The sequence below is a fragment of the Suillus discolor genome, assembly GCF_016758755.1.
Source record: "Suillus discolor strain FC423 chromosome Unknown F5147scaffold_14, whole genome shotgun sequence".
Classification (NCBI taxonomy): Eukaryota; Fungi; Basidiomycota; class Agaricomycetes; order Boletales; family Suillaceae; genus Suillus; species Suillus discolor.
The window spans coordinates 107,722-122,733 of record NW_024541261.1 but is presented as its reverse complement, the minus strand read 5'-3'; the positions used below and the strand labels follow the sequence as shown (position 1 = coordinate 122,733).

At 48.6% G+C, this 15,012-nt stretch overlaps 4 protein-coding genes across 4 annotated transcripts; 1 reads left to right on the top strand and 3 right to left on the bottom strand.

Annotated features, from left to right (window-relative positions):
- Window positions 1–1,541: 1,541 nt before the first annotated feature.
- On the bottom strand, window positions 1,542–5,674 carry F5147DRAFT_683416 (Pkinase-domain-containing protein). Its single transcript, XM_041436545.1, has 4 exons — window positions 5,055–5,674; window positions 2,449–4,995; window positions 2,059–2,399; window positions 1,542–2,005 (listed from the first exon to the last, which is right to left on the bottom strand). Exons 1-4 carry the CDS (start codon window positions 5,490–5,492, stop codon window positions 1,984–1,986), a joined length of 3,348 nt encoding a protein of 1,115 aa, XP_041295357.1. The 5' UTR covers window positions 5,493–5,674; the 3' UTR covers window positions 1,542–1,983.
- A 383-nt stretch (window positions 5,675–6,057) lies between these two features.
- Window positions 6,058–8,165, bottom strand: F5147DRAFT_683408 (L-Aspartase-like protein). Its single transcript, XM_041436544.1, has 10 exons — window positions 8,073–8,165; window positions 7,978–8,020; window positions 7,821–7,928; window positions 7,648–7,766; window positions 7,564–7,593; window positions 7,330–7,510; window positions 6,975–7,271; window positions 6,748–6,920; window positions 6,478–6,688; window positions 6,058–6,416 (listed from the first exon to the last, which is right to left on the bottom strand). The coding sequence occupies exons 1-10, from the start codon at window positions 8,108–8,110 to the stop codon at window positions 6,162–6,164; spliced, it is 1,455 nt and encodes a 484-aa protein (XP_041295356.1). The 5' UTR covers window positions 8,111–8,165; the 3' UTR covers window positions 6,058–6,161.
- An 82-nt stretch (window positions 8,166–8,247) lies between these two features.
- On the bottom strand, window positions 8,248–9,559 carry F5147DRAFT_683405 (Ccc1 family). Its single transcript, XM_041436543.1, has 4 exons — window positions 9,311–9,559; window positions 9,163–9,209; window positions 8,671–9,101; window positions 8,248–8,617 (listed from the first exon to the last, which is right to left on the bottom strand). The coding sequence occupies exons 1-4, from the start codon at window positions 9,389–9,391 to the stop codon at window positions 8,319–8,321; spliced, it is 858 nt and encodes a 285-aa protein (XP_041295355.1). The 5' UTR covers window positions 9,392–9,559; the 3' UTR covers window positions 8,248–8,318.
- Window positions 9,560–10,956: 1,397 nt separating this feature from the next.
- On the top strand, window positions 10,957–14,380 carry F5147DRAFT_683384 (calcium proton exchanger). Its single transcript, XM_041436542.1, has 21 exons — window positions 10,957–11,293; window positions 11,363–11,638; window positions 11,689–11,723; window positions 11,776–11,824; window positions 11,876–11,907; window positions 11,956–12,030; window positions 12,087–12,094; window positions 12,148–12,166; window positions 12,221–12,266; window positions 12,334–12,360; window positions 12,406–12,471; window positions 12,531–12,673; window positions 12,723–12,744; window positions 12,801–13,129; window positions 13,182–13,376; window positions 13,427–13,449; window positions 13,503–13,588; window positions 13,641–13,706; window positions 13,759–13,800; window positions 13,859–14,246; window positions 14,321–14,380. Exons 1-20 carry the CDS (start codon window positions 11,290–11,292, stop codon window positions 13,885–13,887), a joined length of 1,572 nt encoding a protein of 523 aa, XP_041295354.1. The 5' UTR covers window positions 10,957–11,289; the 3' UTR covers window positions 13,888–14,246; window positions 14,321–14,380.
- The last annotated feature ends 632 nt before the right edge of the window (window positions 14,381–15,012 follow it).

The window sequence follows — 15,012 nt, the reverse complement described above, 5'->3', positions numbered from 1 at the left end:
CAACTCGGGAAGCCGCGTGCGCTGAGGGGAGATGGACGGAAGTGAAAAGGCTGAAGGACCTCCGACACAGCAGTGAGCTGGATGGTCGTATCATGTACATAGTGGGCCGCGTCGTTGCGTTAGTCGATGTCCGTAGCATGTTAGCAGAGCCGCGAGGATATAAGCACCAACTTGAAGTTTAATCGCCGATTTTGATTTGCGTCACGTCATCCGCAACCGGACACGACGTTGTCAAGGAAGTTCCCGCTTGGACTTGGGGAAGTCCGAAGGGCTCATATCTAAATCCCATCCTACTACTAGGCTACCATGACGGACAAGATCCCGGATCTGCCAAGCGCATTCAAGTTGGGCCACGAGGTGGTTTTACTTCTAGCAGATCCCCAAGATATTCACGCTAAGTTGAACCTAGCGGCAGGCCCGACACAGAACACGACGAAAGCGAAGTCACACCAGCAGTCTGAGTCACCTCGAGAACAGGCTGGTCGATATGCAAGAGCAGCGTATGCCAAACTCTTTTGCCATTAGTGTCACGGCTCGGAGAAAACTGTAACTTGGGTGGGTGGCCCCTGAGGGTGGGACTGTCGGGGGAATATTTACGACATTTTCTTTGCAGTTGGTCGATGTCCGTCGTGTTAATACAACCTGTTGTACTGCCACCAAAACCAACTCCACCGAAATGAAGACCCTGTACGAGCTGAAGGCAAAGAAAATCAAGGTTCACCACTTTCTCTTTTCAAAGTCTCGACAATGAAAACCCCGCCATCAGTCCACATTACACAATATGAGCCGCTCGATCAAGTTGTCGATGGGGATATTTCCCGGTATCCTTCATTAGGCTCCCACCTGCATCTTAATCTTCAAGACTCTCAAGTCATTTTGCATCCCAGCCTTCCTTGCTCAATCTCTTGCTGTAACACGTCATTCAGTCACAAATGCCTACCAGTGTGGACAGTACCCTGACCTTGGATCCCACGAGCACTTCCACACCCTCGCCTTTCAGTGCAGACCTGCACTCTGTGCCATACTACGCGACCTGGTGCGATTTAGTGGACGACTATTACAGGATGACTCCTTTGTCGCCTGAGGACAGCTCGGACTTGCTCCTCCCTGCACTCCAAGAATCTCAATTGTCACATGCAGTTCGTATGCAGCTTCTACATGACAGTCAGATCGCTCTAGATATGCTGTTTGAGGGCGCTGAGACAGACAACTGCATGAGCAAAGGGATTTCCAAACCACCCTATTCGCCGCGGGGCTACCTCGTGCCCCTGCCGGAATATGTCCCCTTTTCGCCGGAGGGCTACATCAATGAATCCCTCATCTACTTCTTGCCGCAGGACTTGATGCCGACCTACCACTGCCTCCCACACACGCCGAGCTACGCCTTTACGCCTCAGTTCTACCACAGTAGCTTCGGGTTGTCGTGTTCCATGACTTCTGAACCTTATTTATCTCGCACGCCCTAACCCCAAGCACGTCATCCATCGGTCGTTCATGCGCACTACTAAGGATGGAGAAGTGGAATAAGCGTCGAGAAGCAGTTGAAGAATGGAAGGATGGTGTATGACGTAGATAAGATCTCAATATTTGTGTCGCGTGAATTATGTACATTATCCATTCCTTGAGGGTAAATAAGAGTGGTCCGAGTGACACATCGTATATACGGTACAGCATAAACTTGAATTGAGATTCGCCAAATTATAACTAAGGAACGAAGACAAGGATGAATAAAGGGAAAAAAGATGAAATTTTATGACGCTGACTGAAGGCTCAGAAGGTGCGATGATGGACTTTATGCAGAAACCAAGGAGCTACGATAGCAATGAACACAAGTGGAATGAAAACTAGACCAGACAGCGACGCAAGGGAGACATAAGGCAGTACGTCTTGAGGCAGAAGAGAGAGATTACAGCACGAGTAGGGTATCGGTGGCGAGCAGTGGGCATGGATGCGTGTCGATGGCTTAGGGTTCCAGCCCTGAAATTATCGCTGTAGATCGGCACGCCTATAAACTAGATCAGTGAATGTTCAAAAGACAGCCGAAGCGGCGGGACGCACTCTCTGATGGTGTCATACAAGAACTTGTAGCTCCTAAGATTGCCTTTCAGGCGACGAATGTCAAGGCTGTACGTGTCTTTCAAACGATCTATGCGTGTCAATTCGATTGAGAAGCGAACTTCATCCCCTGCATCTTGGCTTGTATCACCATAAATTGCCTCACGAGTGCCCGATTGTGAGTCAACTGGCGATGAAGCCATGGCGCCAGTGTCATCGTCCATTGAAGCTTGGGATGGCGCCACGCCTGATACCTGGGAAGACTGCCTGCGCATAAGCAAGCCTTTGAGCATCCCTCCCGCAGACGATGAAGTCGATGGCACAGGCAATCCACGCTTGTCAACCTGGCCATCAAAATTAGAGCAATCCGCAACATCGACCGGTTGAACTCACCCCATTCGATGCTGCAGACCCAACCATCGTGAACGCAGCCAACCCATTACCACTTCCAGTGAATCCCAAGCCAATAGCACTGCTCTTCTTCCTCTTCGCACGGATACAGCGGTACTTGTATTCACTCTCCGCTTTGAGCTCGATACCCATCCCCTCCAGTACCTGGCATACGTGTTTGATAACTTCGGGGGGAGGCCTGGTCGTGATAGTGGTCTGGTCGACAGCGCCATGATGGATACGCAAAACATCTTTTGGCGACGACGAAGACGAGAACATGCGTCCGGCTTTGCTGAACGAGAAGGATGCGTCCTGTGCAGGATGTGTTCTAGATAGATCCGCATTTCTGATCTCCATCCTCGAGGTAGGACTGGGAGAAGGATACTCAGTCCTACGATAGGCAGACATTTCAGGGGAATCGTCTGGCACGTCCCTGCCAGCCTTGGCGGTACTCTTCCTCCGGAACCATTGCATGACGTTCCGTGCCTTCGTCGTTGAAGCTGCCATATCGCCAGTGGGTCCGTCCTGCACTTTGCCCAGGGTGGGGAACACAGCAGTTTGCTTTTGAGGTGAGGTAACAGCAGAAGGGGGAACGCTCTTCTCGTTGTCCTTAACCGGCGTGTCACCAGCAGGCGTCTTCTTTGAGAGTGATTTGATTGAGCGGCTGAAGGGCTCGACGATAACGGTGAGGGTGTTGCGCCGGTTCTTTTTGCTTGCCTCAGCATCAGTGATGCTGTTGGATCCCCCTGGGCTGAGGAGCGAAGACTTGGACTGAGAGGTTGGGACATCGCTGACACTGTTCTGCGCTGAACCTCTCCTCTCCTCTACGATGGAGGATGCCCCAGCAGCAGAGCTCTCCGACGGCACACGGGATGTGGATCCATTAGCTGCAGCTTGCTCGCCATTTGTGCCAAATATCTTGCCCAAACCGAACTTGTCGATGGAGAGACCTTTCCGATGGCGGCTAGAGGCAGAGCCCGTTGAATTGGTTCCGTTGCCTGTGTTGACAGACCGAAACGACTTGTCCTCCGTAGACATGGGGGGACTTGCTGGAGAAACTGAGACGGTGGGTGTCCGATTTTGCGCAGCGCGTAAGGTCGATGAAGACAATTGAGATGGTTGGTTTCGTGAGGAAGGTGTACTGGCTGGAGGAGGGGCAGGAAGCGGTCTTGGGTTTGTATTGAAGGAAGAGTCGTGACTGGACTTCTGCTTTGCAGGAGTACTGATGTTTGGGGTGGGAAGGATGCGATCTGAGGTACCCGTCTGTGAGCTGTCCTTCTTGGTGATAGACTGACTGAAATGTGGAGCAAGCTCCGGCACCGGAGCACTGTGGTCGGCATACTCGACCTGGATCGTGTGTCTATCAATTGTGCCTTTCTTCTTTGCGGGATCTGGTTGAACAGAGGACGGAGGACCGTTACGAGAAGACAGGGCTCCTTGAGAGCTACCTTCTCTACTGCTCGTTCCAACCGACAGCGAGTCATCAGGCTTGGAGATGGTGACGGGGATATGAACAGCATGCGGAGATGGTGCGAAGGGATCATCATCATTGGACGATTGTACTGTCTTCGGCATAACGACGGCAGAAACTGCGCCTTTCCGGGAAGCGGGAACAGTATTGGCGGGAGAAGACGAGTAAATGGACTGGTCTACTGAACTGTCATAGATCAGCTCCGGCTGGCCAGAAGGTTGGTCTCTGTATGAGTGGCTCCTTGGCGGTGGTGCGGAGGTCACGGCACTGTTTAATATGCCTTCAACCCGTGCGCTCTGCGTCCGTGACACCTTGGCAGGATCTTTGGCTGCAGCGGCTGCCGCCGCCTGCCTCATTTGCCTTTGGTATGCCAGTCTCCTCTGCTGGTGTTGTTCCATTGCGACGTGTTCCAGGTCATCCACGGTCTTCTCAAAGAGATAGGAGTACGTTGATAGCCATGGATGTGCCATGATGGACCGCAGATCAGCACGCCGTGTGGGATCGGGGACCAGCATCATAGAGAGGAGATCTCTGGCTTCCGCGGAGACATAGTCGGGAAAAGAGAGGGGTGTGTTGACAATGTATTTATATAACAGATTAATGTTATCACCGTCAGGGTTAGCAGGGTCATCGTCGAAAGGAAGATATCCCGCGAGCATGGCATACAATATGACACCACAGGACCAGATGTCGACGGCAGAACCGACATAAAGCCCTTCCGAGATCACTAACTCTGGAGCGGCATAACAAGGTGAACCACAGCTCGTCTGCATGAGGTCATCTGCACGATGCTCGAAGCGATTGGCGAATCCGAAGTCAGTGATAATGACATTACGGTGGCGATCGAGAAGCAAATTTTCAAGCTTGAGGTCGCGGTGAACAATCTTCTTTTGGTGGATGTACCAGACGCCCGAAACTAGCTGAGAGAAGAGCTTGGCAGCATCTTTCTCTTTTAAATACCGATGAGCCAGGATGTGATCAAAGAGCTCGCCGCCGGAGGCATACTCGAGAATTATGCCGATATATTTGTCCGTTTCGATTACGTCGTATAACCGAACGATATTAGGATGCTTGAGGGTCTATGAATGGACGGTTATCGGCATCATGGACTCGATTCTAGAACGTATGGAGTTCTTACCCGAAGAACCTCGATCTCACGCTCCACCTTGGACATCCGCACAGAAGTGTCTATGTTGCCTCGCCGTATAAGCTTGACAGCAACTTCTTCTCCCCATTGACTGTGTAACCCCAGCTTCACTTTCCCAAACTCTCCTTCGCCAACAGTTTGAAGTAAAATATAAGGCCCAAACTTGGGAATGGTACGCCTTGGGTGTGCTGCAGTATATGCCACAGCAGCTGGGTGCGAGTAAACATCACGATAAGCGGGCTGATCTTCGGCTTGCTGCTGCAGTTGCTGCTGCGAAGAGACCACTTGGTGTGATGCTCTTTGTCTCCGTGACGTGGACTGTGACGTGGTTACAGGTGATGGCTGCACAGACACAGACACAGTACGCGAAGCGCCATGGTGTCGAGAAGGACCTGCATAAGAATTGTCTGGGATTTGAAGACTGTCCATACGAGCGAAGAGAAACTGGTGAAGCTCGCAGTTAGATTTTGTATATAGTTCGACCCGAAAGCTGGCCACTCTTTACATATACATATAAAAACAACACAGCCGCGTGGGGATTGCTGGACTGCCCGAACATAACTAAAAGAGACAAGGAGGAGGACTCACAGCTTCTTCTTATACCCGCTTCTGATAGTATGTACCGCAGCTCAGATCTTTAGTTTTAGCCAGCAGTTACGAAGGATGACAGGATGGGTGATAGATGCAAAGAATGTTGATATTCGAAGGCTTGAAATGAGAAGACCACACGCGACGGCGTGGGAGATGATGGCACACCTGGCATTCCGTTGATCGTCAATTCACCATCCTAAGACAAAAAATTGATTCGAACAAATTGCTTACCGTCCGCTAGGATCCGGGGTATTCTGTTACTACCTTGCGCTTTATGAAAGCAACGGAAAGACGGACAACTGACAAAGAACCGTGAGCCCCGTTACAGCTTACTGCGAACAGACCTGCGGTTAGCGGTTGTTGAACTTTTCCAACACCGCACCGGGATCTCGGCATCTTGTCATGAGAGTAAGAACATCCTTAAATTTAGTGATATGTATGAATTTCGCTTTTTTGACTTCTTGTAGGTGGCTACCCCTCCCCGTATGAAACTTCTCAAGAGCTTCGTCAAACGCTCAATTCCACTTTAACACCGTCCGCAACTGCCACTTTCAGCTCCTCCTCATCTAATGCTGGTTGAACCCACTCCTTCAGGAACTTGTCCACCTGCTCTGGTGCCCGCCCGATAAAGGTTTGCGGTTCCAGCAGTTGCTCTAATTCCTCGTGGATAGGACTAAAATATGGGTCGTTTCGCACACGTGCGATAAGATCATTCTCGAGGCCGAGATTCTTCACTTGGTGTGCTGCTTCGTGGGAGAGGACCTAGTATGATGAAAGTATCAGTATGGTGCCACAACAGTGATATGTATAGAGGGTCATTTACTCTGATCTTCTCATGAGCTTCTTGCCTATCGCCCCCCTTCTTGACGATAGACATAATAATATTTTCAGTCGCCATGAACGGAAGTTCCTGGCCAATCCGGCGTGCGATAACCCTCGGGTACACCACGAGGCCCTCGCAGACATTTTGTAGCGTCGAAAGAACTATATCGGCCGTCAAGAATGCCTCAGGAAGAGTTATCCTTCGGTTTGCACTTGACATCGTCATGTCAGCATGCAACCCACAAATCCTTGATTAATCGGAAATTATTACCTGTCATCGAGTGTCCGCTCAAACCACTGTACACTAGAAGTCATAAGTGCATTTTGATGGAGGACCATCAAGTGCCTCGAAAGACTGCACACACGCTCCGAGCGCATGGGGTTCCGCTTGTACGCCATTGCGGAGGACCCTATTTGCGTCGACTCGAAGGGCTCTTCCACTTCCTAATAGATAACCGTCAATAACGGTAAAATCGAATCAGTAGGCTATAAGATGACCTTGAGGTTCGCTAGCAACCGCAGATCTGTCGCGATCTTGTGCGCTGTGGCGCCGAGGGACGCGAGAGGGGCAAGGACGTCAATATCTATCTTCCTCGAATATGTCTGCGAGGTAACAGGGTATGCGTAGTCGAACCCGCTGAGTTTTGTCACAAGTTTGTCCAGCTCTTCGACCTTGTCATGGTCGCCGTCAAACAAGGTCAAGAAGCTCGCTTGTGTCCCCGTGGTGCCTTTGACGCCACGGAATCCGATGTCGTTGCGTGCCCGTTTAATGTTCCTCAAATCCCATAGAAGCTCCTGCGCGTGTAATACGTGTTAGGTTACATCCAGAACTTTAATATATTAGACATTGCACCTGGATCCACAGAGTAGCACGTTTGCCCACAGTTGTAAGCTGTGCTGGTTGGAAATGCGTGAATCCAAGCGTAGGTAGTGCTCTATATTGTGCAGCAAAAGCCGAGAGTCGTGATATTACAACAGCAAGCGATTTAAGGAGGAACGTCAAGCCGGTGCGAATGAAAATCAAGTCCGCATTACTACAATCGAGTGTCAGTCTAAGTCACAGCGGATATGAAATCCCGACTCTTACTCTGTCACATAGCACGACGTTGCACCGAGGCTGAAATGAGCACACGTTCAGTAAAGGACCGAAACAGACAGTGACATGACATGCTGAATGATACCCGCGGCAGCAGGTGCAACTTGTCCGAACGTATGAACATGCGCCATGACATCGTGGCGACGCTTCTTTTCCTCTTTTGCAGCAATATCGAATTGTTCTGCAGTAAGGTCCTGGCCACATTGAAAATGAGGTACGTAACATGCAATACCAATCTATTCACCCACCAAATTGCTCTTCATCTGTTCGAGTGCCTCATCCGGGATAGGAAGTCCGAGCTGCTTTTCAGCAATCGCAAGGTTGAGCCATAGCTCTCTCCATGTTTTGAACCGATGCTTGTCATAAAGTTAAGCAGGAGTTGCAATAGACGATGCGATCACATACTGCCGGGGAGAAGAGGTGAGCCATTTCCTTGCTGGCATATCGGCTATCACAGAGGTGAATCGAGATGGAAATTGACTTGGTGAAGAGTGAAATACCTGGAAAGAGGAGTCTGATACGTTTCGTACGCCTCCATAGCTTGAACAATAGCGTTTGAGTTGGCGGTTAGATTTCTGTGATGATCATCAAGATCAAGATCTTAAAGATTTTAGACACAGCCGCCACGTGGGATTGTTGATTTCAGAAGATTTTACAAACAAGCGATCTCCAGCGGAACTTATAAAAGCGATATCTCACATAATGATAATAACGACTTGTACAAGCTTTACATACGATGTAAGTGGTTATGAATCTTCCAGCCATGCAACAAGAGCAAAAGCAGCAGCAGCAGCGGTACCACCAACTAATAGAGTGCTGACTGCTCCCCATATGTAGCCTCCAACACCCTGCCCAGCACCCGTAACACGAGATTTCACAGCTCCAAATATCAACAGAACGATGCCTGTGACAATACAAGAGTATACGAGCGCTACATGCGCTTGCGGAACAAAGAAGTATGGAATGAGGGGAATGATTCCGCCAACCAAGTACCCTAAGCCAATTGTCAGCGCCGAAGAGTATACTCGACGAATCGAGATTTCCTCTAAAAATGAAACAATGAATATGAGCGGTATTGAAAAGTAAAACAATACACACCCATTCCCTCTCCAAATTTGAGTAAAAAGGGTGTCAAACCGACTTGGTCCTTCCATCTCAGCAACTGCGCTTCTTCATCTGACGATGAACCGTTCGCACTGACTTCGGGGTCAAATTCAGCATCTCTGAGACACTTGGTGACCGCCTGGCACGCCTTCTCGTCGACACCTACGGGGACAAGTACAGCACATACTTCCCTTTCCATTTCTCCAACGCAGCTCCGTTGCACCCGAGCCGATATGTGGCGTCGCATGTAGTGATAATGATCCCGCTCTGCCGAAGATGCTAAGAAGCCACCAATGCCCATAGAAATAGCACCAGCGATGAGTTCAGCTATTCCGCCAGCGACAACTAATCTTGAGGTGCCCAAAGATGAAAGACCTGCTGCTAGAGCAAAGGGGACTGTCAAGCCGTCTGAAAGTCCGATGACACTGCAAATTATCTCAACGTTCTGTCCGATATGGTGAAACCGAGACAATTACTAGTACTTACATATCACGAATGACATCAGGATCGATAAGCGTGCGGTCATCGTCAGTCTTTCAAGTCTTTGCAGCAGACGCCATCCAAGGCGATCGTGCCTGTCACATCTCGCCGGCAGTGGTGGGGTAAGTGTTCCACTGGCGTCCAAAGGCCATACTGGTGGCTCAGTGTTTGTGTTTCCTTCTCTACTTGGCAAGGAAACAGCAACTGCGCCATTTGTATTAGATTTTGAAGCCATTCTAAGAGATGAGATAGCGAGGCGGTTTTTTGCAAGATTATACAGCGAGACAAGAGTGGAGTCGACTTGGAGCCGAGTATTTGGAGACCTGTTATGAGTCAGCCTCCGAGCTAGCTCGGTTCCATCAATTGATAACACAAAGGTACTTTATAACGGGCCGAAAATTTCCAGGTCACGTGATTGTTGAAAGAGTGACGGCATGGGTGAAGCTTAGGCCCGTTTCAAGCACAGATGCTCAGATCTAGAGACGTCAATTTTCGTGGCGGAAAATCCTGGGTACGTTATGAGAACGTGTGGTATACTGCTCTGTGCAAGGGGTAATGTTTAGAAGCAAAATTCGAGTTTTTGAGCTGCTGCAGAGGTAATGACGGCACAAAATCACGTCATTTTGTGCTTCTCCCTTAACTTGAGCTGGAGTCTGGGTGGGTTTCGTACACCTCTTGGTCTTCGATGAATGCTGCCCATGTAACAATGTTACCGTAAGCATAAACTGGAAACGCATAGAGTCTTCATACCGGAACGACGTCTCGAGATCTCAATATTCAATTGCGTTGCCGCACTGGCTCGGTTTCCTGTCTGAGCGAGCCATTGAGGGTATCCATCTTGTGGCACGCCCGTCATAATGAGAGTTTGTGTTTCAGTGTTTCGTGTCTGGAACCTTATGTATAAAAGTTCAGCGCCCAGTTCAGGGTACTAGTGCACCCCGGGACGGATTGCTTTCTCGAACAGCCCTTTGGTCTAGATGGTCACTTTCATGGCTATTTTCATCTCTCCCGGTGCCCGCATCATCTCCGTGCTGTAGGACTCGCTCTCTTCGATAACATCAAGGTAAATATAGCTTCACAACATAGGCCAATCACATCTTGATCTCTTTCTTTAGAGCACCGTGCAGATATCAAGGCTAGATCATACCATGCCTGCTGGACATTTGCTAGGAAAGCGGTCGATGGACAGTGGCTCATGCTAACAAGCTTTTCGCTCGGCTAACCCGATCCACCGTATCATGTCCTCCAGGCCTTCTTTATAACCAGGTAATTTTGTGGGTATGGGTTTGCCTCTTTGGGAGTAGCAATCGCTGAAAACCTATGTCCATTTCAGCTTACGCCCTTCGTTAGACTCGAAACCCCCCGCCCCCTAGCCCCCTCACCACAAGACTCCGCATCGATGGGTCGGCTATAAGGGTCGGCGTTGTCACCAGTCCAAGCGAATGACGTTGTGAAACGCGTCTCTACTTACCATTCGACTGGGCAGCCTGCGGTAAGTATATCAAACCCGAACATATTAATGGGCGCGCCGCGAGGCAATGTCACTGCTACATACTGGCAGTCTTCCATATCCGACCTGCTCGGAAACCATGAACTGTAATTTGACGGAGGGGCGTCTACGACGATGGCTTGTCTTTGATTTTACCATTGCGAGACTGCGGAGTTGACTTTTATGTGCCCAGTAGCCCCAGTGTGAGTGAAAGTTGGACACTTTCTCCCAAGTAATTCGGCAGAAGTGGATAGTTATGCCGAAGGCTAATCAAAATAGCAGACTTGACAGGCATAGCCGATGCCACGCTTTTGACTGCCATTGTCGAACTGAACACGTTTCAATTGTGCGCACAAGGTACAGATAAATTGCAACTTGCAAGACAATCACCGTTGTGAATTGTCTTGGATGCGGCGTGGGGACTATAGCATAATTGAAAGTGCTTCAAGCTTGGCCTTGGTGTTTACAGAAATTTCAATTAAATCTCCGTCATCGATCATCGATCATATATAGAACGTAGTTTCCAGAAAAGTCGTTTAGAACACGAAATTCTTGGCACAACGGCAGTGGCACACCACAGTTAAAGGCTAGCTTCCAACGCAGCAGCAACAACGACTGCCCTCCTGCCGCCATTGCTGTGTACCATGGGTGCGTTTAGATTCTCCAAAAGCCATCACAACCATGGATCTTGCTCATCATCCTTGCCACCACGGACAGGTTCCTTACATGACGGGCCTTCAGAAATGGCTCATTTCACTGCAAGTAGCGTCCGTGCGCCCGATGCTGTAGAGGAAACATTCCCGCTTACCCAAATACCATCCGCATCTGCCAATCGACCACGCATAAGTACTTCAGGCAGCAAACGTCAAAAGCAGTCCCTCAATTGGCTGGCCAAGTTCAGAAGAGCTGTAACCTTAATGGCGCAACCAGAAAAACGGATAGCCAAAGCCCCCACCGTGTGGAAGAGCATTCAAGCGATTGTTTTTGCTTCATGTAAAATGATTTACTTGCAACCAATGCACTGCGTTGATATCGTCTTCTAGGGCTAAATGTCTTGTTGGTCTTTATCCCGATATCTGTATGTTTCTTTCTGTCTTAACATCGACCATCTAACGCATGGTGTCCAAAAGTGGGCTATAAACTTTGTTCTCCCCGATCATTACACTCTAATATTTGTTTGTAAGTACACGAATTGACTTTTACTGCAACCTAACTTACACATCGCTCCAGTTACATTTCTGGCTATCATACCGCTAGCCAAGGTAACATAGATTCATTTTTGCTCTTGTTCAGGTTTGATGTACTCGCAGCTTCTCGCCTTCGCGACCGACGAGCTGTCACTACGAGTCGGTCAAACTCTAGCTGGTCTTCTCAACGCTACATTAGTTAGTGACTCATGTTGTTTCGGTCTTTTATCTCGCTCAAATTTGACGGTTTATAGGGAAATGCGTCAGTAGGTTTTTTCTCAGTTGATCACTTTCTCACTTTTTTTTCACGCACAGCGTCGAACTCATCGTATCAGTACGTCGTGCTAGCCTCAAGCAGCTTGTGCAATGGTCAATTGACCCATTTTAGATCATCGCGCTCGCGAAGTGTCAGCTTACAATCGTTCAGTCGTCCTGTATGTGTCCCATATCTTTACTCTGTTGCAGCTTCCCTTAACCTGACATGTGTTTATTTTTCTATAGTGGTGGGCTCTATCCTGAGCAATCTCTGTAAGTGTTTAGGCTTACTACAACGAAATAAATTAATGTGCGTAGTACTGGTACTGGGCATGTGTTTCTTTGCCGGTGGTCTCCGTTTCTCGGAACAGGGATTTGGTCAAAGTATGCAGTTGCTTGTTTCAAGTTGGTCCAGACTATTGATGCTCGCGTCCATGGCTTAGGTGCTGTGCAACTTAATTCGTCATTACTGACCATCAGCGTGATTGCTGTTCTGTTACCTGGGGCTTTTCACATGGCTCTTCAGGGTCAACCAGAATATGACGAATTGTCGACCGATTACAACATATTGAAAACTAGCCATGGCGTACGTGGGTCATTTGTTTGTAATGTTTGGTCTTACGTTCTTCGTATAGGTTGCAATCATTCTCCTTTTCAGTAGGTCAACAAAATGTTTTTCTTAGCAATTGACTAAACCTATTCCAATCATCCAGTCTACGCCTCATATCTTGTTTTTCAGTTATTTTCGCACAAAGGCCTCTACGATGATGACACCGGAGATATGCAACCAACCAAGGCTTATGCAGGCCCCAACCCATTTCGGTTACACAGGACACGTAGGAATATCACGGACGGCGAAACAGTGCATTCTCCGAGTTCGACGCATGACAGAGAGGCAGCCACAACGTTGTCCCGCCCCGCAGATGCCAACCCTGATGTAGAACCTGGGACAAATTCCATAGCATCAGTGGAGACTGAGGCTCTTGAGCAACCATCGATGAACCTTGCTGTGTGCATTTGGCTTTTGGTTGTCGTAACTGTGGTACGTGCTTACCGTGATAGTCACACAAAGTTCTCAATTTTTTTCGCTTTAGTTGGTTGCTGTTACTGCAGAATTCCTCGTTGACTCAATTGATGGCCTGACTTCATCTGGGTTGATCAACAAGGAGTTTGTTGGTATTATTTTGCTCCCGATCGTCGGTAATGCAGCGGAGCACGTTACTGCAGTTACGGTATCCGTCAAGGATAAACTGACTTTGAGCTTGGGCGTTGCTGTGGGTTCGAGTATTGTGAGTTCGCCCCTATAGACATAGCTTCCATGGTGACTGACCGTTTTCAGCAAATTGCGCTCTTTGTGATTCCGTGCGTTGTGCTCTTGTCCATTTCTACATAGCATTTTACTCAGATGGTTTCAGATTCATCGTGACACTTGGTTGGATTATGGATAAGCCACTGACACTTCTCTTCGACCCGCTGGAATCCATTGTCCTGTTTCTTTCCGGTGCGTGAATGAATTGAAGCGGGAGAACGTGCTTATCGGAAGGGGAAAATAGTCCTTACTGTCAATTACGTCGTGCAGGACGGGAAGTCAAACTGGTTGGAAGGAATGATCCTCATGTGTAAGTTTCTGTGGTATTTTTTGGTGCGCTTCGTACTCAATGCACTCTCTAGGCTTGTACCTGATTTTGAGTGTAACGTTCTGGTATTATCCTGGTAAGCCCCTCGTCGATGTAACTGAAGGTTGCCCCACATTAAATGCTGTTTTTACTAGGTACCCAAGGAATCTTCCCAAATTGTTAGACCGAACCAGCATCTTCGATGAATTGAGGACTGCCACGGGCTTAGTAGTAAACTTCGACCTGGGCCACCTTGCTATCGATCATATTCGGTACCACATCTTCGGCACACTAGTCACCAGCCCCTTCTGTCCAGTGCCAACTCTCATTATCGTCGTGCTCTTTTCTTTCTTATATCTATGGATGGTTCGCAGTAGCAACCCATCCCTGTCCTCATCCTTATTGTTGCGCTGGTCGTCTTGTCAGAGAAACAGAGGATTCCACTTTATTCCTACTTGCTTTTTTAAACATAAGTTATATATTAACTTGCAGTGCATTATACTGTCGGTGACGGGAAACGTTAACCCCTCAGCACGTCAACTTGTGAGTAATATGAAGCGAGACGCTGGACGCAGCATAGCTTCAATTACAGCAGTTTCTGATATTTCGAAAAACAGATGAGCTTTTACTCCATTCTGTTGATTGTGACAGGACATGTCCGCAATATTACTACGTAGTACCAATGTAACTGAGTAGCCGTTTGACGCAGAAGGCTTCTGATCAATAGACATTGTCCTCGGTCACTTTGTATCACGTTGGTCACGTGTAGGAACTTGGGAACAGGCGCGTCAGGGGCGCTACGATGATGGGTATTCGAGATAAAAATAGATATTTGCCAGGGCACTTGTGTCATATGTATTGCAAAGGACCACTGGCAATCTGTACGAAAAGATTGCCCTGAAGGCAGATACATTCTTGCCGCATCTTGCGTGCTGGCGCAAGGTACTAATATCATTTGTCAGTACTTCAGTACTTGATGCAGCCTGTCGCGATATTAGCCGCTGCCTGCGGCAATTTTGCGCCGATGGCCGCTGAGCTTGATACTGCGTATCGTACTAGTAAGTTTCCTCTGCCCGCGACAATCTTGCGTAGTGCCGCTGATACTGCGCACCGTTGCATTATGGGACTAATACTGATACGTAAGTAATATGCAACTTAGCACCTATTGCTTATATATCAGTATTGGCCTTCGTATATTACGTTGTGATGCGTGGAGAACGAGGAGAGTGAGCTTCTTGCGGAGATGTAGTAAGGAATACAAATCTCCAGTGCTGAGAGGAATGACTTTTGCGCTGATAGCGCGAGGGAG

Bases quoted from the DNA above. Each gene is read 5' to 3' on its own strand.
- F5147DRAFT_683416 (XM_041436545.1), bottom strand. From the start codon at position 5,492: ATGGACAGTCTTCAAATCCCAGACAATTCTTATGCAGGTCCTTCTCGA. The intron at 4,996-5,054 runs GTAAGAACTCCA...GTCCATTCATAG, and splicing joins GTGAGATCGAGGTTCTTCGG to ACCCTCAAGCATCCTAATAT. The intron at 2,400-2,448 runs GTGAGTTCAACC...TTTGATGGCCAG, and splicing joins GGTCTGCAGCATCGAATGGG to GTTGACAAGCGTGGATTGCC.
- F5147DRAFT_683408 (XM_041436544.1), bottom strand. From the start codon at position 8,110: ATGGAGGCGTACGAAACGTATCAGACTCCTCTTTCCAG. The intron at 7,511-7,563 runs GTAAGAGTCGGG...ACTCGATTGTAG, and splicing joins ACGTCGTGCTATGTGACAGA to TAATGCGGACTTGATTTTCA. The intron at 7,272-7,329 runs GTGCAATGTCTA...TTACACGCGCAG, and splicing joins GTGCTACTCTGTGGATCCAG to GAGCTTCTATGGGATTTGAG.
- F5147DRAFT_683405 (XM_041436543.1), bottom strand. From the start codon at position 9,391: ATGGCTTCAAAATCTAATACAAATGGCGCAGTTGCTGTTTCCTTGCCA. The intron at 9,102-9,162 runs GTAAGTACTAGT...GATAATTTGCAG, and splicing joins CCTGATGTCATTCGTGATAT to TGTCATCGGACTTTCAGACG. The intron at 8,618-8,670 runs GTGTGTATTGTT...TTTCATTTTTAG, and splicing joins CAAATTTGGAGAGGGAATGG to AGGAAATCTCGATTCGTCGA.
- F5147DRAFT_683384 (XM_041436542.1), top strand. The intron at 12,361-12,405 runs GTAAGTGTTTAG...TAATGTGCGTAG, and splicing joins CTCTATCCTGAGCAATCTCT to TACTGGTACTGGGCATGTGT. The intron at 13,801-13,858 runs GTAAGCCCCTCG...TGTTTTTACTAG, and splicing joins AACGTTCTGGTATTATCCTG to GTACCCAAGGAATCTTCCCA.